At 43.9% G+C, this 25,845-nt stretch overlaps 1 protein-coding gene across 1 annotated transcript in view; it reads right to left on the minus strand.

The window, feature by feature from the left end:
- hcfc1b (host cell factor C1b) overlaps nucleotides 1-25,845 on the minus strand; it is a 71,586-nt gene that overhangs the window by 20,236 nt on the left and 25,505 nt on the right. The window contains 11 exon segments of the mRNA XM_046344781.1: nucleotides 1,007-1,202; nucleotides 4,717-4,902; nucleotides 5,212-5,363; nucleotides 6,301-7,375; nucleotides 8,215-8,345; nucleotides 8,662-8,800; nucleotides 15,308-15,441; nucleotides 15,732-15,933; nucleotides 16,933-17,043; nucleotides 18,838-19,062; nucleotides 21,248-21,424. Of these exon segments, the coding sequence (XP_046200737.1) occupies nucleotides 1,007-1,202; nucleotides 4,717-4,902; nucleotides 5,212-5,363; nucleotides 6,301-7,375; nucleotides 8,215-8,345; nucleotides 8,662-8,800; nucleotides 15,308-15,441; nucleotides 15,732-15,933; nucleotides 16,933-17,043; nucleotides 18,838-19,062; nucleotides 21,248-21,424 (2,728 nt within the window).

Genomic DNA, 25,845 nt, shown 5'->3' on the forward strand with positions numbered 1-25,845 from the left:
AATGTGGCAAAAGGTCGCAAAGTTCAAGGGGGCCGAATACTTTCTCAAGGCACTGTAGTAGCTAGCAAACAGAGCCAAGTTGGCTAAACTTTAAATAAATATTAGCTGGCTACTTATGAGGACGGGGGTTTGAAATATTGTTTCTAAGACCTGTGTTGATTTTCTATAATACCTGCTACAATAAGTTAGTCTATTAGCGAGTGTGTATTATGCATGATTATGGTTAAATTGGTTTTAAAATAAATTTGAAAAAAGATAGCATTTCACAAGACTTGAAAGACAGATCGGTGATTTTTGCAAAGCAGGTTCAACTAGTTTGATAAATAATTGATTGTTGAAACGTGGATTCATCATGCGGTTAGAGAACACTTCTCCAGCCTGTCATCAAACCATTTGCCCCTGACGTCTGTTACGACATCGAACTGCAGTCTGGTCAAGACCCTGGCGAGGACGAACTGCAGTCTGGTCAAGACCCTGGCGAGGACGAACTGCAGTCTGGTCAAGACCCTGGCGAGGACGAACTACACTGCAGTCTGGTCAAGACCCTGGCGAGGACGAACTGCAGTCTGGTCAAGACCCTGGCGAGGACGAACTGCAGTCTGGTCAAGTCCCTGGCGAGGACGAACTGCAGTCTGGTCAAGACCCTGGCGAGGACGAACTGCACTGCAGTCTGGTCAAGACCCTGGCGAGGACGAACTGCACTGCAGTCTGGTCAAGACCCTGGCGAGGACGACCAGCACGGAATTTCCCTGAGACTGTTTGACAGTTTGTGCAGAAATTCTTCACATTTTTCTTTGGCGTACCCCCGGCGGCATTGTGGCTACCCGTACCCCAATTTGGGAATACCTGGTCTACAGTATGACCAGGGCTGTCTGCAGGACAGCCTGTATGGCTATGGCCTGGGCTGTGTGTGTGTGTGTCTACTCACTCATGACAGTGTGCTGTGCGGCCTGCAGGACAGCCTGTATGGCCATGGCCTGGGCTGTGTGTGTGTGTGTCTACTCACTCATGACAGTGTGCTGTGCGGCCTGCAGGACAGCCTGTATGGCCATGGCCTGGGCGTTAGCCTCCTCAGCAGCAGCGTGTTGTGCTGCCTCCTCGGCTGCTGCGGTAACAGCCAGCTCCTCGGGGGTTAAACCCGTCACCATCAGGGTCTGCTGGTCCCCCGCGTCACCTTCAGACATCAGCTCCGCAGGCAGGCCCTAGGAGGCAAAGAAAAATTGTCCTCATTTTTAAAAAAGTAACTTTTTTCTGGACAATTGATTTTTTTTCTCTCAATGTTACTAAAAATGTTTTGTTGGCACACAATTTAGTCGCTCGTGTGTGCTGCTGGGAGGAAACAGAGTTTCATTCTGTGGTCTTTTCCAAGACATGACAGAGGACCTGTGGATTGATGGTGGTTCCCTTCCGTGTGTGTTGTATGTATATATACACAGCTACTCATTCAAAAGGTTTTTCTTTATTCGTAAAATATTCTACATTGTAGAATAATAGTGAAGACATCAAAACTATAAATTAACACATATGGTTATGTAGTTACCAAAGAAAGCGTTGACTTCTTTGGGACTGGGGGGGGGGCAGTATTGAGTAGCTTGGATAAATAAGGTACCCAGAGTAAACTGCCTGCTACTCAGGCCCAAAAGCTAGAATAATGTATATAATTAGTAGATTTGGATAGAAAACACTCTGAAGTTTATAAAATAACTGTTTGCATGATGTCTGTCAGTATAACAGAACTCATATGGCAGACGAAAACCTGAGAAAAAGGAAGTGGGGTTTGAGGTTTGTAGTTTTTCAAGTCATTCCCAATCCAAGATAGAGTTTAAATTTGGTCCGATTGCAGTTCCTAAGGCTTCCACTAGATGTCGACAGTCTTTACAACCTTGTTTCAGGCTTCTACTATGAAGAGGGAGCGAATAAGAGCTGTTTGACGAAGAGGTCTGGCAGAGTGCCATGAGCTAAGCCAGGCGCACGGCCGTGAGAACGAGCGGAGTTCCTTTTAATTTCTAAAGACAAAGGAATTGTCCGGTTGAAACATTATTGAAGATTTATGATAAAAACATCCTAAAGATTGTTTCTATACTTCGTTTGACATGTTTCTACGAACTGTAATATAACTTTTACTTTTCATCTGAACTAATTGCTCGCGTGCATTTGAATTACTGGGCTAAACGCTCAAACAAAAAGGAGGTATTTGGACATAAATGATTGACTTTATTGAACAAAACAAACATTTATTGTGGAACTGGGATTCCTGGGGGTGCATTCCGAAGATCATCAAAGGTAAGTGAATATTTATAACGCTATTTTCTGAGTTTTGTGACACCTCTCCTTCTTTGGAAAATGGCTGTGTGTTTTTCGGTGACGAGGCGCTGACCTAAACATAATCGGAAGGTTTCATAATCGTAATAAGCTTTTGCTGTAAAGACTTTAAAAAAAATCTGACACACAGGTTGCATTAAGGAGAAGTTTCTTTAATTGTGTGTTTAACACTTGTATCTTTTATCAATGTTTATGTCTAACATGGCATCCGGTGAAGATCAAAAGGTGATTTTATTTTAAAGCTATTTCTGACTTTTGTGACACCTCTCCTTGGTCGGAAAATGGCTGTATGGTTTTCTGTGACTAGGCGCTGACCTAACATAATCTCAAAGTGTGCTTTCGCAAATCGGACACTGTGGCTGGATTCACGAGAAGTGAATCTTTAAAATGGTGTATAATACTTGTATGTTTGAGGAATTTTAATTATGAGATTTCTGTTTTGAATGTGGCACCCTGCATTTTCACTGGCTGTTGGCGAGGTGGTATCCCAGAGAAGTTAAACAAAAATCCAAATATATTTTATCATTTGAGATTCTTCAAAGTTGCCACCCTGTGCCTTGATGACAGCTTTGCACACTCTTGGCATTCTCTCAACCAGCTTCACCTGGAATGCTTTTCCAAAAGTCTTGAAGGAGCTCCCACATATGCTGAGCACTTGTTGGCTGCTTTCCCTTCACTCTGCGGTCCGACTAAGCCCGAACCATTTCAATTTGGTTGAGGTCAGGCGATTGTGGAGGCCAGGTCATCTGATGCACCACTCCATCACTCTCCTTCTTAGTCAAACAGCCCTTACACAGCCTGGAGGTGTGAGGGGAACAGTCATTGTCCTGATTGAAAAACAACCTCTGGCCTGCTCGCCTCCCTACCAAAAGTGTCCCACAGTCAAAAGCCCAAACCAGATGGGATGACAGCGGAGTCAATCACCACCTTCCGGAGACACCTGAAACCCCACCTCAGAATGCTGTGGTAAATAAAAGAAATCACTGACTGTGTTCACCAGCAAAGCATCCATTGTCCTGTTGAAAAACAACTAAAAAGTGTCCCACTAAGCCCAAACCAGATGGGATGGCGTATCGCTGCAGAATGCTGTGGTAAATAAATCACTGACTGTGTCACCAGCAAAGCATCCCCACACCTCCTCCTCCTCCATGCTTCACAATGGGAACCACACATGCGGAGATCATCCGTTGACATACTATGCGTGCCACAAAGACACGGCAGTTGGAACCAAAACCCCCAAAATGTGGACTCATCAGACCAAAAGGACAGATTTCCACCGGTCTAGTGTCCATTGCTCATGTTTCTTGGCCCAAGCAAGTCTCTTCTTCTAGGTGTCCTTTAATAGTGGTTTTCTTTGCCGCAATCAACCACGAAGGCCTGATTCACACAGTCTCTTCTGAACAGTTGATGTTGAGATGTGTCTGTTACTTGAACTCTGTGAAGCATTTATTTGGGCTGCAATTTCTGAGGATGGTAACTCTAATGAACCTCTGTAGCAGAGGTAACTCTGGGTCTTCCATTTCTGTGGCGGTCCTCATGAGAGACAGGTAACTCTGGGTCTTCCATTCCTGTGGCGGTCCTCATGAGAGACAGGTAACTCTGGGTCTTCCATTCCTGTGGCGGTCCTCATGAGAGACAGGTAACTGTGGGTCTTCCATTCCTGTGGCGGTCCTCATGAGAGACAGGTAACTCTGGGTCTTCCATTCCTGTGGCGGTCCTCATGAGAGACAGGTAACTCTGGGTCTTCCATTCCTGTGGCGGTCCTCATGAGAGACAGGTAACTCTGGGTCTTCCATTCCTGTGGTGGTCCTCATGACAACCAGTTTCATCATAGTCCTTGATGGTTTTTTGCGACTGCACTTCATGAAATCTTCAAAGTTCTTGAAATGTTCCGTATTGACTGACTTAATGATGGACTTTGTTTCTCTTTGCTTATTTGAGCTGTTCTTGCCATAATATGGACTTGGTCTTTCACCAAATAGGTCTATCTTCTGTATATTACCCCTACCTTGTCACAACACCACTGATTGGCTCATACGCAATAAGAAGGAAGAAATTCCACAACTTTAACCAAGGCATACCTGTTAATTGAAATGCATTCCAGGTGACAACCTCATGAAGCTGGTTGAGAGAATGCCAAGAGTGTACAAAGCTGTTATCAAGGCAAAGGGTGGCTAGTTTGAAGAATCTCAAATATAAAATATATTTTGATTTGTTAAACACCTTTTTTGGTTACGACATGATTCCATATGTGTTATTTCATAGTTTTGATGTCTTCACTATTATTCTACAATGTAGAAAATAGTAAAAATAAAGAAAAACCCTTGAATAAGTAGGTGTGTCCAAACGTTTGACAGGTAATATATACACACATCAGTATGTATTGTACTGTACCTCCTGCTCCCCCTGGTTCTGTTCCTCCATGCCCTCCACATGGACCTGTATCCCAGCTGCAGCAGCCTCTTCCAGGGTCACGACCCTCACTGTGCCCTCTGGGAGACAGTCCGTCTGCATGGCCTCCTCTCCCTCTATACATGCAGTCACCATCGCCTCAGACGACCCAGACATCGACGAGATCTCCTGGTGGAAGGAAGGAAGGAAGGAAGGGTCGGGGACAGGAAGGCTTTAACGGTCAAAAGTAAAATGATCCCAAAATAAACACCTCTAACAGTCTGTTAGAGCAGTGAGTGTCTGAACCAGCTAACCACAACTTTGAGAGTAAACACTATAACAGCCGTGTGTGTGTGTGTGTGTGTGTGTGTGTGTGTGTGTGTGTGTGTGTGTGTGTGTGTGTGTGTGTGTGTGTGTGTGTGTGTGTGTGTGTGTGTGTGTGTGTGTGTGTGTGTGTGTGTGTGTGTGTGTGTGTGTGTGTGTGTGTGTGGCCCTTACAGGTACGGAGGGTCCAGGTGTGGGTGTGGACTGGGTAACCGTGGTAACTGCTCGGCCAGCCGCCACCACGGCGCTGGACTCTGTGGTTACCGAGGACGACGAAGGAGCCTCCGTAGTTCCGTTGTCTCCCTGTGTTGAGTCGCCAGGCTGGGCTGGAGGGAGGAGGGACGTCACACAATTAACACCAAAACATCCCAACACGGATCCCCAAAACATCCCAACACGATCCCCAAAACATCCCAACACGATCCCCAAAACATCCCAACACGGAGACCAAAACATCCCAACACGGAGACCAAAACATCCCAACACGGAGACCAAAACGTCCCAACACGGAGACCAAAACGTCCCAACACGGAGACCAAAACGTCCCAACACGGAGACCAAAACGTCCCAACACAGAGACCAAAACGTCCCAACACGGAGACCAAAACGTCCCAACACGGAGACCAAAACGTCCCAACACGGAGACCAAAACGTCCCAACACGGAGACCAAAACGTCCCAACACGGAGACCAAAGACACGGAGACCAAAACGTCCCACCACGGAGACCAAAACGTCCCACCACGGAGACCAAAACGTCCCAACACGGAGACCAAAACATCCCAACACGGAGACCAAAACATCCCAACACGGAGACCAAAACATCCCAACACGGAGACCAAAACATCCCAACACGGAGACCAAAACATCCTTTATGTTGGTAGGAATTTTTATTACTAACATCTTAACTCTTAATCTTCTGTTTTAAAACACTAAGGCTACGTTTATACAGGCAGACCCATTCTGATCTTTGGACCAATCAGATCAACCTTTTTCCCAATAATTGGGCAAAATATCAGAATACGTAGGCCTGTGTAAAAGGAGCCTACGGGACCATTTCCCCCAGACCTAGATTAAGCCTAATCTAATCCTTCTGGAGATTCTCCTTTGAGTAGATTTTTCTTTAGTCTCGGACCTGAATTAATGTGTGTCTGAAAACAAATCCTCCCTAAAACACCTATGAGAACAAAATGGGTTAAAAGACAGTCATGCATGCTTAGATAGATAGATAGATAGATAGATAGATAGATAGCAGTAGCTCCCACCTGTAGTAGCCGTGTTGGTCGTCCCTGTTTCGTGCGTTTCACACGGTGGATTGGAACACACCCTCTGGACCGTGCCCGTCCCTGTCAGGTTGGACGTAGTCTGAGACGGGGTGTTGGTCGTCCCCGTTTCGTGCGTTTCACACGGTGGATTGGAACACACCCTCTGCACTGTCCCTGTAGTCTGCCCGATGCCCATACTGGAGTTGGCCTGCGTCGACGTAGTGGTCGTGCCAGTCTCGTGTGTTTCACAAGGTGGATTGGAGCAGACCTGTGTGGCGCTTCTGCCTCCAGCTCCGGCCTCAGTGGGGCCAGTTTCGTGCGTTTCACAAGGTGGATTGGAACAGACAGGAGATGTGAGGGGGGATCCTCCTCCTCCTCCTCCACTGGATGACTTGCTCTGGTTATCTGAGGACGAGGAGCTGAGGGTCATCCCCATCTGGTCAGAGCCCATGTTAGAGCGTGCGGTGGTCGAGGTGTAGGTGGTCCCTGTTCTCAGAGTCTCCGGTCGCAGCACCCCGGGCACAGAGCTGGTACCAGAAACAGACGAGGGGGAGAGGTCTCCGGAGGAGGAGGGGGGCGGAGAGGACGGGGGGTCAGACCCGCAGGTGGTGTTGTTGGTTACGCTGGAGCCTTGTTGTTGCTGGTTGGAGCCCATGTTACAGCTGGCTGTGGTCTGGGTGTTGGTGGTACCTGTATCGTGGGTCTCTGACGGCGGGTTGGTGCACACCTGCTGTACCTGGCCCATGTTGGAGGACGCTGTCGTTTGAGTGTTGGTGGTGCCGGTCTCGTGGGTTTCACACGGCGGGTTTGAACACACCCTCTCCACCCCACCATTACCAGTCATGTTAGCGGAGGCCGTGGTAGCTGTATTGGTGGTGCCGGTCTCGTGGGTTTCGCACGGCGGGTTTGAGCAGACCAGGGTTACCGTCCCTGGGTCGCCTGCCTCGGGCTGGGTGGACGAGGGGTCGGCGGAGGTGGGGGAGGACAGGATGGAGACCGGGAGGTCGTGGACAGGCTGAGCATCCACACCACTGGGGGTCGTGATCAGGGTCACCTGAGTGGGCTGAGCTCCCGCCTGGAGGACATAAGAGTACGTTGTTTTAAAGACGTGTAAGCATTAATTTTCCAACACACAGAAGAGGTCAATAAACCAAAGTTCCAATACAAATCAATCTTGCCAATAAAAAAATATAAAAATACATATTTAAATGACAATTAAACCATTCCAAGTATGAGGTTTTCTACAGGTTTTCTCATGATGGCATGTCTGACCAGAAAAGAAGCGCTGCTGTTCATACGAGAAGCACTGCTTTTTACAGAGAGCCCGTCTTCCCAGGTGTATCACTGCATGTGCCAGCAGGACAAGCATAGCAGCCAAATACTAACAAATAAACAATAACATAAATAATAACAAATAAATACTAACAAATAAATACTAACACATAAATACTAACACATAAATACTAACAAATAAACACTAACAAATAAATACTAACAAATAAACAATAACATAAATACTAACAAATACATACTAACAAATACATACTAACACATAAATACTAACACATAAATAATAACAAATACATACTAACACAAATACTAACACATAAATAATAACAAATAAATACTAACACATAAATAATAACAAATAAATACTAACACATAAATAATAACACAAACACTAACAAATAAATACTAACACATAAATACTAACAAATCAATACATAAAAGGGAGTCAACCCATTTCAAGTATTCATGACAGGACGGATGCATCTGCACCAAACACGATCACATAAGGCACCGACGACAGCGCTTTTACGAAAGGCAAGCCCGATTCTGATCGTTATTTTTGACCGATCAATTATTTTGACCGCCTGTGTAAACGCAGCCTCCGTTGTTCCACGTGAACTGTACCTGAGCTGCGGAGACGGTGACCTGTCCAGGCAGAGTGGTCATGGTGCCCAAGGTGGTGGTAGCCGTGGCAACACTTCCGGCCGCCAGGCTCGAAGACACTGTACCAGTCACCGTACCAAACGTTGTCACACCTAAGGGGAAGGGACAACGTTAAATCGATCGTTGATTGTGTATATTGGCAGCCTGAAATCCAGACCGGTATTGTGTTAACATTCCACCAGGTGTGTTAAGGAGTGGAATGTTAGCGCTAACAGACTGGTACCCAGGCTAATCTATTGGGACAGATGCTTCAAAACAGCACAAATTAAAGCATGATTGTTCAACTGTGGATGATTCAACGCGTCACTAAAACCAAACTAATCTTTAGGAACACAACTAGTCAAGGATGAAGCTAAGCGCGGCGACTAGCAAAGAGCTATTTGTCGGAGGTTCACTGAACATCCTTACCTGTGGTTCCCTTGACAACAAGGGTGGTGACGTTAGGTTTGACACCGGAAACAGTAACCGGGGAGACGAGACGTACTCCTCCCATGGGGACGGTCCGTAAAATAGTCCCAGGCTGTCCAGGGGCACCCTTCAGCACCACCTGGTAGAAACAAAATATTAATAACAACCTGGTAGAATCATAACAACAACAACCTGGTAGAATCATAACAACAACAACAACCTGGTAGAATCATAACAACCCGGTAGAAACACAACAACAACCTGGTAGAATCACAACAACAACAACCCCACCTGGTAGAATCATAACAACAACAACAACCTAGTAGAATCATAACAACAACCTGGTAGAATCATAACAACAACCTGGTAGAATCATAACAACAACAACCTAGTAGAATCATAACAACAACCTGGTAGAATCATAACAACAACCTAGTAGAATCATAACAACAACAACAACCTGGTAGAATCATAACAACAACAACCTGGTAGAATCATAACAACCTGGTAGAATCATAACAACCCCACCTAGTAGAATCATAACAACAACCTGGTAGAATCATAACAACAACCTGGTAGAATCATAACAACAACCTGGTAGAATCACAACAACAACCTAGTAGAATCATAACAACAACAACCTGGTAGAATCATCATAACAACCTGGTAGAATCATAACAACCCCACCTAGTAGAATCATAACAACAACCAGGTAGAATCATAACAACCTGGTAGAAACACAACAACAACACCCTGGTAGAATCATAACAACAACAACACCCTGGTAGAATCATAACAACAACAACACCCTGGTAGAATCATAACAACAACAACATCCTGGTAGAATCATAACAACAACAACATCCTGGTAGAATCACAACAACCTGGTAGAATCACAACAACAACAACCTGGTAGAATCACAACAACAACAACCTGGTAGAATCACAACAACAACAACCTGGTAGAATCACAACAACAACAACCTGGTAGAATCACAACAACAACAACCTGGTAGAATCACAACAACAACAACCTGGTAGAATCACAACAACAACAACCTGGTAGAATCACAACAACAACAACCTGGTAGAATCACAACAACAACAACCTGGTAGAATCACAACAACAACAACCTGGTAGAATCACAACAACAACAACCTGGTAGAATCACAACAACAACAACCTGGTAGAATCACAACAACAACAACCTGGTAGAATCACAACAACAACCTGGTAGAATCACAACAACAACCTGGTAGAATCACAACAACAACCTGATAGAATCACAACAACAACAACCTGGTAGAATCACAACAACAACAACCTGGTAGAATCACAACAACAACAACCTGGTAGAATCACAACCCCACCTGGTAGAATCACAACCCCACCTGGTAGAATCACAACAACAACCCCACCTGGTAGAATCACAACAACCCCACCTGGTAGAATCACAACAACAACCCCACCTGGTAGAATCACAACAACAACCCCACCTGGTAGAATCACAACAACAACCCCACCTGGTAGAATCACAACAACAACCCCACCTGGTAGAATCATAACAACAACAACAACCTGGTAGAATCATAACAACAACAACAACAACCTGGTAGAATCATAACAACAACAACAACCTGGTAGAATCATAACAACAACAACAACCTGGTAGAATCATAACAACAACAACAACAACCTGGTAGAATCATAACAACAACAACAACCTGGTAGAATCACAACAACAACATCCTGGTAGAATCACAACAACAACAACCTGGTAGAATCACAACAACAACAACCTGGTAGAATCACAACAACAACAACCTGGTAGAATCACAACAACAACCTGGTAGAATCACAACAACAACAACCTGGTAGAATCACAACAACAACAACCTGGTAGAATCACAACCCCACCTGGTAGAATCACAACAACAACAACCCCACCTGGTAGAATCATAACAACCCCACCTGGTAGAATCACAACAACAACCCCACCTGGTAGAATCATAACAACCCCACCTGGTAGAATCATAACAACAACCCCACCTGGTAGAATCATAACAACAATCCCACCTGGTAGAATCATAACAACAACAACAACCTGGTAGAATCATAACAACAACAACAACAACCTGGTAGAATCATAACAACAACAACAACCTGGTAGAATCACAACAACAACAACAACCTGGTAGAATCACAACAACAACAACAACAACCTGGTAGAATCACAACAACAACAACAACAACAACCTGGTAGAATCACAACAACAACCCCACCTGGTAGAATCATAACAACAACCCCACCTGGTAGAATCATAACAACAACCCCACCTGGTAGAATCATAACAACAACCCCACCTGGTAGAATCATAACAACAACCCCACCTGGTAGAATCATAACAACAACAACAACCTGGTATAATCATAACAACAACAACAACCTGGTATAATCATAACAACAACAACCTGGTATAATCATAACAACAACAACAACCTGGTATAATCATAACAACAACAACAACCTGGTAGAGTCATAACAACAACCTGGTAGAATCATAACAACAACAACCACCTGGTAGAATCATAACAACAACCACCACCTGGTATAATCATAACAACAACCACCACCTGGTATAATCATAACAACAACCACCACCTGGTAGAATCATAACAACAACAACCTGGTAGATTCATAATAACAACAACCTGGTAGATTCATAATAACAACAACAACAACCACCTAGTAGAATCATAATAACAATAACCTGGTAGAAACACAAAGGTGAAGTATGCATGAGCAAGATAGCAAATATACGCATGTACTAAATTAGCTTAGTTTGATATTTAACTAATAGCTGGGCAGTATACTTTTTATTTTAACCTTTATTTAACTTGGCAAGTCCATAATGAACAAATTCTTATTTACAATGACGGCCTATACTGGCCAAACCCGGACGACGCTGGAACAATGGGCCGCCCCTATGGGACTCCCAATCACGGCCGGTTGTTATACAGACTGGATTTTGAACCAGGGTTTCTGTAGTGTATGCCTCTATAACACCGAGATGCAGTGCCTCAGACCGCTGACCACTCGGGAGCAGCGGTCTGCAGGTATTGATGCAACGGTCCAGTTTAAAAATTTTTTTACTTGACCTTCTAGAACAGCATTTCAATGTTTGGTTTTTGTTAAAAATGTGATACGTAACTCTGGTGCAGGTAATGTCGTTTTTCCTACGAGTTATCTTTCTCCCTTTACTGCTGTTGCATGCCCCCCCCCCTCGTCAAATCAAATCACATTTTACTTGGTCACATGCTTTGTAAAACAACAGGTGTAGACTAGCAGTGAAATTGCTTCCAGGTCGTTCCCAAGGGGACCCAGTTGCTCGACCACAGAGTGAAGAGCACTTTTGCTCTTTTTTCCGATGGATGCAACAAGATGTTGGTGAAAACGATGCTGCTTTCCAAAGAGCGGTGTATAATAATTACACTATTAGTTTGTGCATCTTACGGTCTTGCTGGTTTGTCTTTTCTCAGAAAGTTGTGGCTAAAATAAATTGTTTTTAGCCGCTAATGCTAATCACCTGGCTAACATTAGCTAGCTTGCTAAATGCATTAAGAGTCCGCGTAAACGTAGCTAGTTCATACAGCCGAGTACCAATGCTGTTGTACGCCTAGATCAGCATGTTGTTTGTGCAACGGTATCTTCGAAATCAGAAAGGAACGGGCGAAGCGGGAAAACGTTAGCAAGCTACGTGAGGTAATGTAACGTTTAATTAGGGTCTCCTGGAAACACTGACCCAACACTTTAGTTCCTACCCGTCATTAACTCCTCCCTGGCTTATTCATTTGTTGTCATATCAAATAACAATGTATTCAAGGTGCTGCCAATCACTCAGTCACTCCTCAGCAGGCCAAGCTTGGTCCCGTTTGTGGGGGAGTCTCAAAAAGAGGGCCCATTATCTAGAAATTCTACATTTAAAACAGTTTTCAACCAGCGATTGAGTTGTGAGACTCTGCTGTAGAGGTCATCACTCCCCCTCTAACTGGGTGCGGGCCAGAGACAATTACTCGATGCCGACATTGTTCTAGTTCATTTACAGTGCCTTGCAAAAGTATTCACCCCCCTTGGCGTTTTTCCTATTTTGTTGCTTTAAAACCTGGAATTTAAATGGATTTATATTTGGATTTCATGTAATAGACATACACAAAACAGTCCACATTTTTGAAGTGAAATTTTAAAAAATTACTTGTTTAAAAAAATCACTTAAAAAATAAATGGAAACGTGGTGTATGCATATGTGTATGTATTCACCCCCTCTGTGTATGTATTCACCCCTCTGTGTATGTATTCACCCCTCTGTGTATGTATTCACCCCCTCTGTGTATGTATTCACCCCTCTGTGTATGTATTCACCCCTCTGTGTATGTATTCACCCCCTGTGTATGTATTCACCCCCTGTGTATGTATTCACCCCTCTGTGTATGTATTCACCCCCTCTGTGTATGTATTCACCCCCTCTGTGTATGTATTCACCCCCTCTGTGTATGTATTCACCACCCTCTGCTATGAAGCCCCTAAATAAGATCTGGTGCAACCAATTACCTTCAGAAGTCACATAATTAGTTAAATAAAGTCCAACTGTGTGCAATCTAAGTGTCACATGATCTCAGTGTATATACACCTGTTCTGAAAGGCACCAGAGTCTGCAACACCACTAAGCAAGGGGCACCACCAAGCAAGCTGCACCATGAAGACCAAGGAGCTCTCCAAACAGGTCAGGGACAAAGTTGTGGAGAAGTACAGATCAGGGTTGGGTTGAGTTATAAAAAAATATCAGAAACTTTGAAAATCCCACAGAGCATCATTAAATCCATTATTAAAAAATGGAAAAAATATGGCACCACAACAAACCTGCCAAGAGATGGCTGCCCACCAAAACTCACTGACCAGGCAAGGAAGGAATTAATCAGAGAGTCAACAAAGAGACCATAGATAACCCTGAAGGAGCTGCAAAGCTCCACAACGGAGATTGGAGTATCTGTACATATTGCCACGTTAAGCCATACACCCCATAGAGCTGGGCTTTACGGAAGAGTGGCCAGAAAAAAAAGCCAGAAAAAATAAATAAATTTAAAAAAATATTTAAAAAATACATTGCTTAATGAAAAAAACAAGCAAACGCGTTTAGTGCCAAACGGCATGTGGGAGACTCCCCAAACATATGGAAGAAGGCATGTGGGAGACTCCCCAAACATATGGAAGAAGGTGCTCTGGTCAGATGAGACTAAAATTGAGATTTTTTGGACATCAAGGAAAACTCCATCTGGCACAAACCAAACACCTTCATCACCCCGAGAACACCTTCATCACCCCGAGAACACCTTCATCACCCCGAGAACACCTTCATCACCCCGAGAACACCTTCATCACCCCGAGAACACCTTCATCACCCCGAGAACACCTTCATCACCCCGAGAACACCATATTTTTTTTTTCCATCGGCAGGGACTGGGAAACTGGTCAGAATTGAAGAAATGATGGATGGCGCTAAATACAGGGAAATTCTTGAGGGAAACCTGTTTCGGTCTTCCAGATTTTTGACTGGGACAGAGGTTCACCTTCCAGCAGGACAGTGACCCTAAGCATACTGCTAAAGCAACACTCGAGTGGTTTAAGGGAATGGCCTAGTCAAAGCCCAGACCTCAATCCAATTGAGAATCTGTGGTATGACTTAAAGATTGCTGTACACCAGCGGAACCCATCCAACTTGAAGGAGCTGGAGCAGTTTCTCCTTGAAGAGTGGGCAAAAAATCCCAGTGGCTAGATGTGCCAAGCTTATAGAGACACACCCCAAGAGACTTGCAGCTGCAATTGCTGCAAAAGGTGGCTCTACAAAGTATAGGGTGGTGAACACTTTCGGGAAGACACTGTACACAATGAACCTGTGTTGCGCTTGGTGATCTCTGTTTCAAATTAACATCGTTGGTGCCGACGTGGATAACAATATCTCTATACTTTCTACATTCGCCAGTTTTAGTCTCAGCCAGCACCCTCTTCAGATCAGCTTTTATGTCGGTAGCTCTGCCCCCTGGTAAACCATGGTATGATCGCTAGATTATTATTATTAAGTCTAATATTGCAGGTTATGGAGTCGCCAATGGCTAGTTTTTAAAAATTTGTCAGAGCTAAATGGTAGGAGGCTTCGGTGGCACGCGGAGGAGAGACCTGACCAGTCTCGGCCTCTTGACTCGTTGCTTCATGAAGAGAACCGGTTGAAATAGTGTCGGCTGAATGAGCGAGACCGACTGAGGATGGAACAGCATCTGTGCTACCGATGGAGGGGGGGATTTATATTGCTATCTGTACTTACTGATGGCACAGACGCGGTTTCACCCTTTCCTACACTGAAATTGCCCTTGCCTAACGATTGCGTCTGAAGCTGGGCTTGCAGCACAGCTATCCTCAACATAAGGCGATAGTTCTCATGTATATTATGAGTACAGCTCTGGGCATAGTTCTCATGTTATATTAGGTTAGAGGGAGTACAGCTCTGACCAGCCCCAGCTCTGGGCATAGTGCTGATGGTCTTGCCTGATGTTATTGTACCAGGGTTAAAGGTTAGAGAGGGGTTAGGGTACCTGTGTGAGTCCCTGTTGACCAGCCCCAGCTCTGGGCATTGCGCTGATGATCTTGCCTGGTGTCCCGGTGCCTGGTGTCATCATCTTAGTGGTGATGATGGTAATGGGGGACTTCATACCACTTCCTGTCACTCCTGACCAGACAACAGATTAAATACATTTAGTAGCAGGAAGTTATTGGCATATGTAGACACATTTAAACATGAGCCATGAGGTTATTGTCATATGTAGACAATGGGCCACTGAAAACGCTCTACAAAAATCCCAAAATGTAGTGCTGACAATGAATCAAACAATCCAAGGAGAAAAAAAAAAAATAAATAAATAAACATTTGTGAAGCCCTCTAACAATATTTTAAAATCACAAATGGCCTTTTAATTGATTGATGAATTGGTTGATGTTTCGGAAGCAGACAGGACTAACCTGCTTGTCCGATGGCAGACATGGGTATGGTCTTGATGATGTGCGTGCCAGGCTTGGTGGTGGTGGGCATGCCACTGTAGGATAGGATGGTGGGCTTGCCCCCCGCGGTCCCGGCCTGGGACGTCGTGATGATGGTGGTGGGCTTGCCGTCCGCTGAGGTCACCAGCTTCAGGATGGTGCCCGCCGGGAGGGGACCTTTCGTCTGGTTTGAAAGGAAGGCGATAAGAGGGGTTTCAGGGTTTAGGGGTCGGAGGTCAAGATAGAAGGGGTTCAGGGTTAGGGGTCGGAGGTCAAGATTGAGGTGGAAGTATGGTCCTTCGAGACGGATATCTCAGGTTGTTTGACTGATCCCATACATCAGAATACTAGGCCGATCCCGTACCGGACTAGGCCGATCGCGTACCGGACTAGGCCGATCCCGTACCGGACTAGGCCGATCCCGTACCGGACTAGGCCGATCCCGTACTGGACTAGGCCGATCCCGTACCGGACTAAATCGGGGATGGGCAACTCTCTGGTCCTCGTGGGCCTGATTGGTGGCACAATTTTGCCCCAGTGCCTGCAAATACACTAATCAGGGTCTTCGGTTTCAAATGTAATTCGTTTAAATCAGATGCATTTGCTAGGGATGGGGACAAAGTGAGACACCAATCAGGCCCTCGATGACTGAGTTAACACATCCCCGAACTCAATGACCCAGATTATACGTTTTTAAAAATTATTTAACCTTTACTTAACAAGTCAGTTAAGAACAGATTCTTATTTTCAATGTCGGCCTGGGAACAGTGGGTTAACTGGTCTAGGAACAGTGGGTTAACTGCCTTGTTCAGGGGCAGAACGACAGATGTTTACCATGTCAACTCTGGGATTTAATCCAGCAACCTTTTGGTTACTAGTCCAACACTCAAACCACTAGGCCTAAGGGAAAGGGGATAACTAGTCAGTTGCACAACTGAATGCATTCAACCGAAATGTGTCTTCCGCATTTAACCCAAACCCTCTGAATCAGAGATGTGCGGGCGGAGCTGCCTTAATCGACATCCAAGTCTTCGGCGCCTGGGGAACAGTGGGTTAAACTGCCTTGCTCGGGGGGCAGAACGACAGATTTTTTTTTTTTACGTTGTCGGCTCAGGGATTCGAACCAGCAACCTTTCGGGTTACTGGCCCAACGCTCTAACCACTAAGCTACCTGACTACTGACCTGTATGATGTGCTGGAGGCTGGAGCCAGCCTGTCCCGTCACCGCTCCTGTCTGACCAGGCTTGGTCTGGACCACGGACATCACCTTCCCCAGGTTGGACAGGTTAGAAAGCTAGAGGACAGGAAGTAGGAGAGACCGACAGGAAGTAGGAGAGAGACTGGTCAAAACAACATGTCTTACGTTATCAAGATAGACCCATCAAAAACCTAATATAATATATTCCACTTGGCAGACGCTTTCACGTGACTTTTATCAAGTTTGGCCCAATTTAAATGTCAGATTAATTTTATTTGATTTATTTCACCTTTTTTTTAGATAATATCGTACATAGGTGGGTGTGGTTGTACTTACATGGCTGAGGAAACTATGCATTTTACATTTGTCACTAATGAAATTAATTAATTAATGGAGATTAGATGTTTTTTATTTAAAGCAACTTCCATACTGTACATGTTTAATATGTGACCCCCTATGGAGGGAATGGACTGTTCTACTGTACATGTTTAATATGTGACCCCCCCATGGGGATAATGGACTGTTCTACTGTACATGTTTAATATGTGACCCCCTATGGAGGGAATGGACTGTTCTACTGTACATGTTTAATATGTGACCCCCCCATGGGGATAATGGACTGTTCTACTGTACATGTTTAATATGTGACCCCCCCATGGGGATAATGGACTGTTCTACTGTACATGTTCAATATGTGACCCCCCCTATGGAGGGAATGGACTGTTCTACTGTACATGTTTAATATGTGACCCCCCATGGGGATAATGGACTGTTCTACTGTACATGTTTAACATGTTCTACTGTACATGTTTAATATGTGACCCCCCTATGGAGGGAATGGACTGTTCTACTGTACATGTTTAATATGTGACCCCCCCAGGGGGATAATGGACTGTTCTACTGTACATGTTTAATATGTGACCCCCCCATGGGGATAATGGACTGTTCTACTGTACATGTTTAATATGTGACCCCCCCTATGGAGGGAATGGACTGTTCTACAGTACATGTTTAATATGTGACCCCCCTATGGAGGGAATGGACTGTTCTACTGTACATGTTTAATATGTGACCCCCCCAGGGGGATAATGGACTGTTCTACTGTACATGTTTAATATGTGACCCCCCCATGGGGATAATGGACTGTTCTACTGTACATGTTTAATATGTGACCCCCCATGGGGAGAATGGACTGTTCTACTGTACATGTTTAATATGTGACCCCCCCATGGGGATAATGGACTGTTCTACTGTACATGTTTAATATGTGACCCCCCCATGGGGAGAATGGACTGTTCTACTGTACATGTTTAATATGTGACCCCCCCATGGGGATAATGGACTGTTCATGTAAAAGACAACAGAAGACATCCTAAACTAACCCAATGCTGCACGTCCTTCCCAGACATCACTTTGTTTTGACCCTGGTTGGCCGCGGTCAGCTTAGAACGGGGGCACAAAACAGACGCAGTGAGTCACTGCTAAACCAGGGGTGTGGGCATGTCACAAAACTGGGGTCAATGACATAGACAGCTAACTTGCTTAGCTTCAATATTCAGATTTGTTTAAAACATATTGTATAGGAAGGATGCATGAAATGGGAATTGGGATTAATTCAAACCAACAATTTTTACAACCCATATTCCAAGTTTAGCTTTGGCATAAGCAGAAAAACATGCCAGAAAAACTAAAGGTTATTTCTGAATGATAAAAGTTATTTCATTATTATCATTAATATTGTTATTAAATGGTTTAATTAAATTGAAAACAACAACAACTACTCCAAACTGTAGAACCCCCCCCCCTCCAAAATCAATTTTCTTCTGAATGTTTCTCAAAGTTAGCTGGCCAATTTATGGATCCTGCAAAGGCAACTAAACAACATCTTACCAGTGTTCCACCTCCCCCCATAGTAAGGGGACTCTTGACAAGGGTGATTGTCTTGGTGACTCCTCCCACTACCGTGGTAACCACCTGGTGTTGCTGGGCAACCGTCACCGTGCCAGACTTGTGCACGGTGATGATAGGGCGAGAAGGAGTTCCGGGTGTGACAACACCTGACGTGCCCACCTGAGCCGCAGCAGTCTTCAGCATGCGGGTTGCTGGGTTACTAACCTAGGAGGACAACACCGGGTGAGAGACACACAGACAGAGAGACAGGAGAGAGAGAGAGTAGTTAGAAGGCACAGTCAAGACAGCCCCTATAGCATTGAGAAGGCACGGTCAAGACAGCCCCTATAGCATTTAGAAGGCACAGCTGATACAGCTCCTATAGCATTTAGAAGGCACAGCTGATACAGCCCCTATAGCATTGAGAAGGCACGGTCAAGACAGCCCCTATAGCATTTAGAAGGGACGGGCCAAGACAGCCCCTACAGCATTTAGAAGGCACAGCTGATACAGCCCCTATAGCATTGAGAAGGCACGGTCAAGACAGCCCCTATAGCATTTAGAAGGCACAGCTGATACAGCTCCTATAGCATTTAGAAGGGACGGGCCAAGACAGCCCCTACAGCATTTAGAAGGCACAGCTGATACAGCCCCTATAGCATTGAGAAGGCACGGTCAAGACAGCCCCTATAGCATTTAGAAGGCACAGCTGATACAGCCCCTATAGCATTGAGAAGGCACGGTCAAGACAGCCCCTATAGTATTTAGAAGGCACAACTGATACAGCCCATATAGCATTGAGAAGGCACGGTCAAGACAGCCCCTATAGCATTGAGAAGGCACGGACAAGACAACCCCTATAGCATTTAGAAGGCACGGTAAAGACAGCCCCTATAGCATTTAGAAGGCACGGCCAAGACAGCCCCTATAGCATTTAGAAGGCACAGCTGATACAGCTCCTATAGCATTGAGAAGGCACGGTCAAGACATCTCCTATAGCATTGAGAAGGCACGGTCAAGACTGCTCCTATAGCATTTAGAAGGCACAGCTGATACAGCTCTTATAGCATTTAGAAGGCACGGGCCAAGACAGCCCCTATAGCATTTAGAGGGCACAGCTAGTACAGCTCCTATAGCATTTAGAAGGCACGGGCCAAGACAGCCCCTACAGCATTTAGAAGGCACAGCTGATACAGCCCCTATAGCATTGAGAAGGCACGGTCAAGACAGCCCCTATAGCATTTAGAAGGCACAGCTGATACAGCCCCTATAGCATTGAGAAGGCACGGTCAAGACAGCCCCTATAGCATTTAGAAGGCACGGTCAAGACAGCCCCTATAGCATTTAGAAGGCACAGCTGATACAGCTCCTATAGCATTTAGAAGGCACGGGCCAAGACAGCCCCTATAGCATTTAGAAGGCACGGCCAAGACAGCCCCTATAGCATTTAGAAGGCACAGCTGATACAGCTCCTATAGCATTGAGAAGGCACGGTCAAGACATCTCCTATAGCATTGAGAAGGCACGGTCAAGACTGCTCCTATAGCATTTAGAAGGCACAGCTGATACAGCTCTTATAGCATTTAGAAGGTACGGGCCAAGACAGCCCCTATAGCATTTAGAGGGCACAGCTAGTACAGCTCCTATAGCATTTAGAAGGCACGGGCCAAGACAGCCCCTACAGCATTTAGAAGGCACAGCTGATACAGCCCCTATAGCATTGAGAAGGCACGGTCAAGACAGCCCCTATAGCATTTAGAAGGCACAGCTGATACAGCCCCTATAGCATTGAGAAGGCACGGTCAAGACAGCCCCTATAGCATTTAGAAGGCACGGTCAAGACAGCCCCTATAGCATTTAGAAGGCACAGCTGATACAGCTCCTATAGCATTTAGAAGGCACGGGCCAAGACAGCCCCTATAGCATTTAGAAGGCACAGCTGATACAGCTCCTATAGCATTTAGAAGGAACGGCCGAGACATCTCCTATAGCATTTAGAAGGCACGGCCAAGACAGCCCCTATAGCATTTAGAAGGCACGGCCAAGACAGCCCCTATAGCATTTAGAAGGCACGGCCAAGACAGCCCCTATAGCATTGAGAAGGCACGGCCAAGACAGCCCCTATAGCATTGAGAAGGCACGGCCAAGACAGCTCCTATAGCATTGAGAAGGCACGGCCAAGACATCTCCTATAGCATTGAGAAGGCACGGCCAAGACATCTCCTATAGCATTGAGAAGGCACGGCCAAGACATCTCCTATAGCATTGAAAAGCATTGCTTCACTCCACGTGGTACAGTATGTAATGTGGGTATTGGAGCACAGCCTAGTGCACCTGAAGAGTTTTTAATTGACAGCAGAGGGTTTACATGGTGTGTGTGTGTGTTACTATTCATCCAGGGATCTCTTACCATAACAGGCGAGGCTACTTTGACAGTCTGTGAACCGGGGCTCATGGCCACGGTCTTGACCATAGTAGCACCAGCTGGAAGCTGCATGGTGGCCGTGGAGGGCGGGATCTTCTGTGTGGCAGCAGCCGCTGCAGCCAACGCAGCCATGCCACTCATCTGAGGGCTGCTGCCCATTGGCTGAGGGGGGGGGAGCAGACAAGTACAAAATAATTACAATTATTAACATTTATAAATCACTGTTTTACAAAAATAATCTCAAAGTGCATAAAGTTTGGTTATTCATAGGACTAGAGAATATGGAATAGAAGGAACTAAACTGGTTGTGAATGAATCAGCCCTGGGATAACTGTAGTTTTACCTAGGACTTATGGAAATATATTTCCTTTATTATTTTCTAACCCTACCACCCCTCCTCCCCTAATTAGAGTAAACCAACGTACAACACCACTGAGGCTTCTATTTCCTGGTTATACACACACACACTACATAAAAATATACTTCCCGTGAAATTTTAAGTATTTCTGTCTGTAATAAAAGCACTTTTGTAGGGAAACACTCATTCTGATTGGCTGGGCCTGGCTCCGCAGTGGGCGGGCCTGGCTCCCCAGTGGGCGGGCCTATGCCCTTCAAGGCCCAGTCATGTGAAATACATAGATTAGGGCCCAATAAATGCATTTCCAATTGACTGATTTCCTTCTATGAACTTTAACTCAGTAAAATGTTAGAACTTGTTGCATGTTGTTTATACTGTTGTTCAGTGTCTCCGAAGACCATCCAGTGTTGATATCTAGCTGCCATGTTTTTTTCCCACTGTCCTGTTTCACTAAGTTTCTGAATGTTTCTATTCATATAGCTTCTACAGTTTGTAGATGAACACCATTGCTAAGACAAGTCATAGTCAAATCGATCAATAATATCATGATCAAAATCACCCAGCAGTGTTATTTACAGAGTAAATAAGTGCATTTGTTCGTTCCAGTGCTTTTCTGAAGACAAAGGAATTCTAAAGGTTGGAACATGATTGATGTTGCATACATCGTTTGACATGTTTCTAAAGGACTGTAAACGGAACTTTTCAAGTTTTTGTCTGGACGAAGTGCCTGCGCCTCATGAAGATGGATTACTGGGCTGAACACGCTAACAACAAGTGGCTATTTGGACATAAATTATGGACCAAATCAATTTATTGTCGAACTGGGATTCCTGAGAGTGCCTTCTGATGAAGATCATCAAAGGTAAGTGAATATGTATGGTGTTGTTTCTAACTTTGTTGACTCCAAAATGGCGGATATTCCTCTGACTGTTTTGGGTTCTGAGCGCCGATCTCAGATTATGCTTTTTCCGTAAAGTTTTTTTTTTTTAATCTAACACAGCGGTTGCATTAAGGAGAAGTCTATCTTCTATCAATGTTTATTACGAGTATTTCTGCAAACTCACCGGATGTTTTGGAATCAAAACATTACTGCAAGTAACGCACCAATGTAAACTGAGTTTTTTGGATATAAATATGCACATTATCGAACAAACCATACATGTATTGTGTAACAGGATGTCCTATGAGTGTCAACTGATGAAGATCATCAAAGGTTAGTGATTCATTTTCTCTCTATTTCTGCTTTTTGTGACTCCTCTCTTTGGCTGGAAAAATGGCTGTGTTTTTTTGTGACTTGGCTCTGACCTAACATATGTTGTGCTTTCGCTGTAAAGCATTTTTTAAATCGGACACGACGGGTAGATTAATGTTAAAGATTAATGTTTATCTTTCATTTACTGTATTGGACTTGATATGTTAAAGTTACATATTTCTAAAAAATATATTTTTTGAATTTCACGCGCTGCCTTCTCAGAATGTTGTTGAGGGGTTCCACCCTAGAAAGGTATATTTAGGTATTATTTAATAACTGTACTAGAATGCTTAAAAAGACCGCAATTTAAAAAAAATAGGCACTGTTTTTTTGAGCAAGGAAAATATCAGATATCGGTCAAAAATATCATATCGGTGCATCACTAAACGTATCAAAACGTGGGAAAAGTCAAGGGTTCTGAATACTTTCCGAATGCACTGCACCTCAACTTACATGCCACTGGTATATCAAATAAAGTTTGGTTTACCTCCACTGGTATGCCATCCAGTATATCAAATAAAGTTTGGTTTACCTCCACTGGTATGCCATCCAGTATATCAAATAAAGTTTGGTTTACCTCCACTGGTATGCCATCCAGTATATCAAATAAAGTTTGGTTTATCAAATAAAGTTTGGTTTCCACTGGTATGCCATCCAGTATATCAAATAAAGTTTGGTTTACATGCCACTGGTATGCCATCCAGTATATCAAATAAAGTTTGGTTTACCTCCACTGGTATGCCATCCAGTATATCAAATAAAGTTTGGTTTACATGCCACTGGTATGCCATCCAGTATATCAAATAAAGTTTGGTTTACATGCCACTGGTATGCCATCCAGTATATCAAATAAAGTTTGGTTTACCTCCACTGGTATGCCATCCAGTATATCAAATAAAGTTTGGTTTACCTCCACTGGTATGCCATCCAGTATATCAAATAAAGTTTGGTTTACCTCCACTGGTATGCCATCCAGTATATCAAATAAAGTTTGGTTTACATGCCACTGGTATGCCATCCAGTATATCAAATAAAATTTGGTATACATGCCACTGGTATGCCATCCAGTATATCAAATAAAGTTTGGTTTACCTCCACTGGTATGCCATCCAGTATATCAAATAAAGTTTGGTTTACCTCCACTGGTATGCCATCCAGTATATCAAATAAAGTTTGGTTTACATGCCACTGGTATGCCATCCAGTATATCAAATAAAAGTTTGGTTTACATGCCACTGGTATGCCATCCAGTATATCAAATAAAGTTTGGTTTACCTCCACTGGTATGCCATCCAGTATATCAAATAAAGTTTGGTTTACATGCCACTGGTATGCCATCCAGTATATCAAATAAAGTTTGGTTTACCTCCACTGGTATGCCATCCAGTATATCAAATAAAGTTTGGTTTACCTCCACTGGTATGCCATCCAGTATATCAAATAAAGTTTGGTTTACATGCCACTGGTATGCCATCCAGTATATCAAATAAAGTTTGGTTTACCTCCACTGGTATGCCATCCAGTATATCAAATAAAGTTTGGTTTACCTCCACTGGTATGTCATCCAGCCCTGGAGTTCAGTTTACCTCCACTGGTATGTCATCCAGCCCTGGAGTTTGGTTTACATCCAGTGGTATGCCATCCAGCCCTGGAGTTTGGTTTACATCCACTGGTATGCCATCCAGCCCTGGAGTTCAGTTTACCTCCACTGGTATGTCATCAGGCCCTAGAGTTTGGTTTACATCCACTGGTATGGCATCCACTGGTATGTCATCCAGCCCTGGAGTTTGGTTTACATCCACTGGTATGTCATCCAGCCCTGGAGTTTTCCCTGGCCTTGCCATCCAGCCCTGGGGTTTTCCCCAGACTTAAAGGCTTTAATTGCCTCAAGAAGTTCCTCCTCTGTAACCAGGCCTTCACTTGAGTCTCTGTATAGCTGTTAATTTTATACTATTATTCGAAAAAATACCCTTACCATTAACTTTAGTTAACTAAACTAAAACTAACTAACCATCCATGGAGAAGGAGGAGAATGAAATGAGAACACATGTTTAAAGTACTTTGCTTCATCTTCTAAAATATTGTTTGGTGAATCCTGGGTGACTCCATTTGTAACAAGGAAATAATTTCTATGTTGAAGTTTTTTTTATATATATTTTTTTAAAGAATTCGGTGCATTTTTCAGTTCACTTTATTTTTTAATAACGCTTAAATATTTTAAACACTTTATCTTTATTACGTTCCTTCATTTCTTTTTGTTTTTCCTCTAACTTATTCTGAGTCTTTACGGTACAGTTTTTATTGCCATCTTTTAGTTCCTCTGTTTGAGATGAACTCTTTTTACCTAAATATTTGTTGTTTTAAAAGAGGAGTATTGAATTGCCTGGCATCTTAGGGTACATTTTAAGTGTCCAATACAATAATTTACAAAGCCATGTTGGGTTTACTACCTTTTTATTTTGCCATTTTTATTGTTCAGAAATGTGGTGGGTCGTCTCTTCGTTTCTCAGGACTTTATCCTGCTAACTGTTCCAAATGTCCCAACTGAATTTGGTAAAAGGGCTTTTATGTACTCTGCGCCATCGTCTTGGAACACCTCACAAAATACTTTTAAACTGGAAGAACTTGTCCCGATTGGTGTTTTTAAATCACTGATGAAGGATCTTGAGACGGATTCCCTGACCTGTCAATGTTTTTAAATCACTGATGAAGGATCTTGAGACGGATTCCCTGACCTGTCAATGTTTTTAAATTTGCTGTTTTTGATTTTGTTATACTCTTGTGAATTCAATGGTTTTTACGAGATGACTTGTAGTTTTTCCATGTTTGTCTGTAATTTTTGTAATATCTTGGCCAGGACACTCTGGATTTTTTTTTTATCTAAATAAAATAGGGGGATCTGTTGTATCTATTTTACGTAGGGAAAAAAAGTCCCTTAAATTTTTCTGTCTAGCATAAAAACAATTTGTCATC

The sequence above is a fragment of the Oncorhynchus gorbuscha genome, linkage group LG03, assembly GCF_021184085.1.
Source record: "Oncorhynchus gorbuscha isolate QuinsamMale2020 ecotype Even-year linkage group LG03, OgorEven_v1.0, whole genome shotgun sequence".
Taxonomy (NCBI): Eukaryota; Metazoa; Chordata; class Actinopteri; order Salmoniformes; family Salmonidae; genus Oncorhynchus; species Oncorhynchus gorbuscha.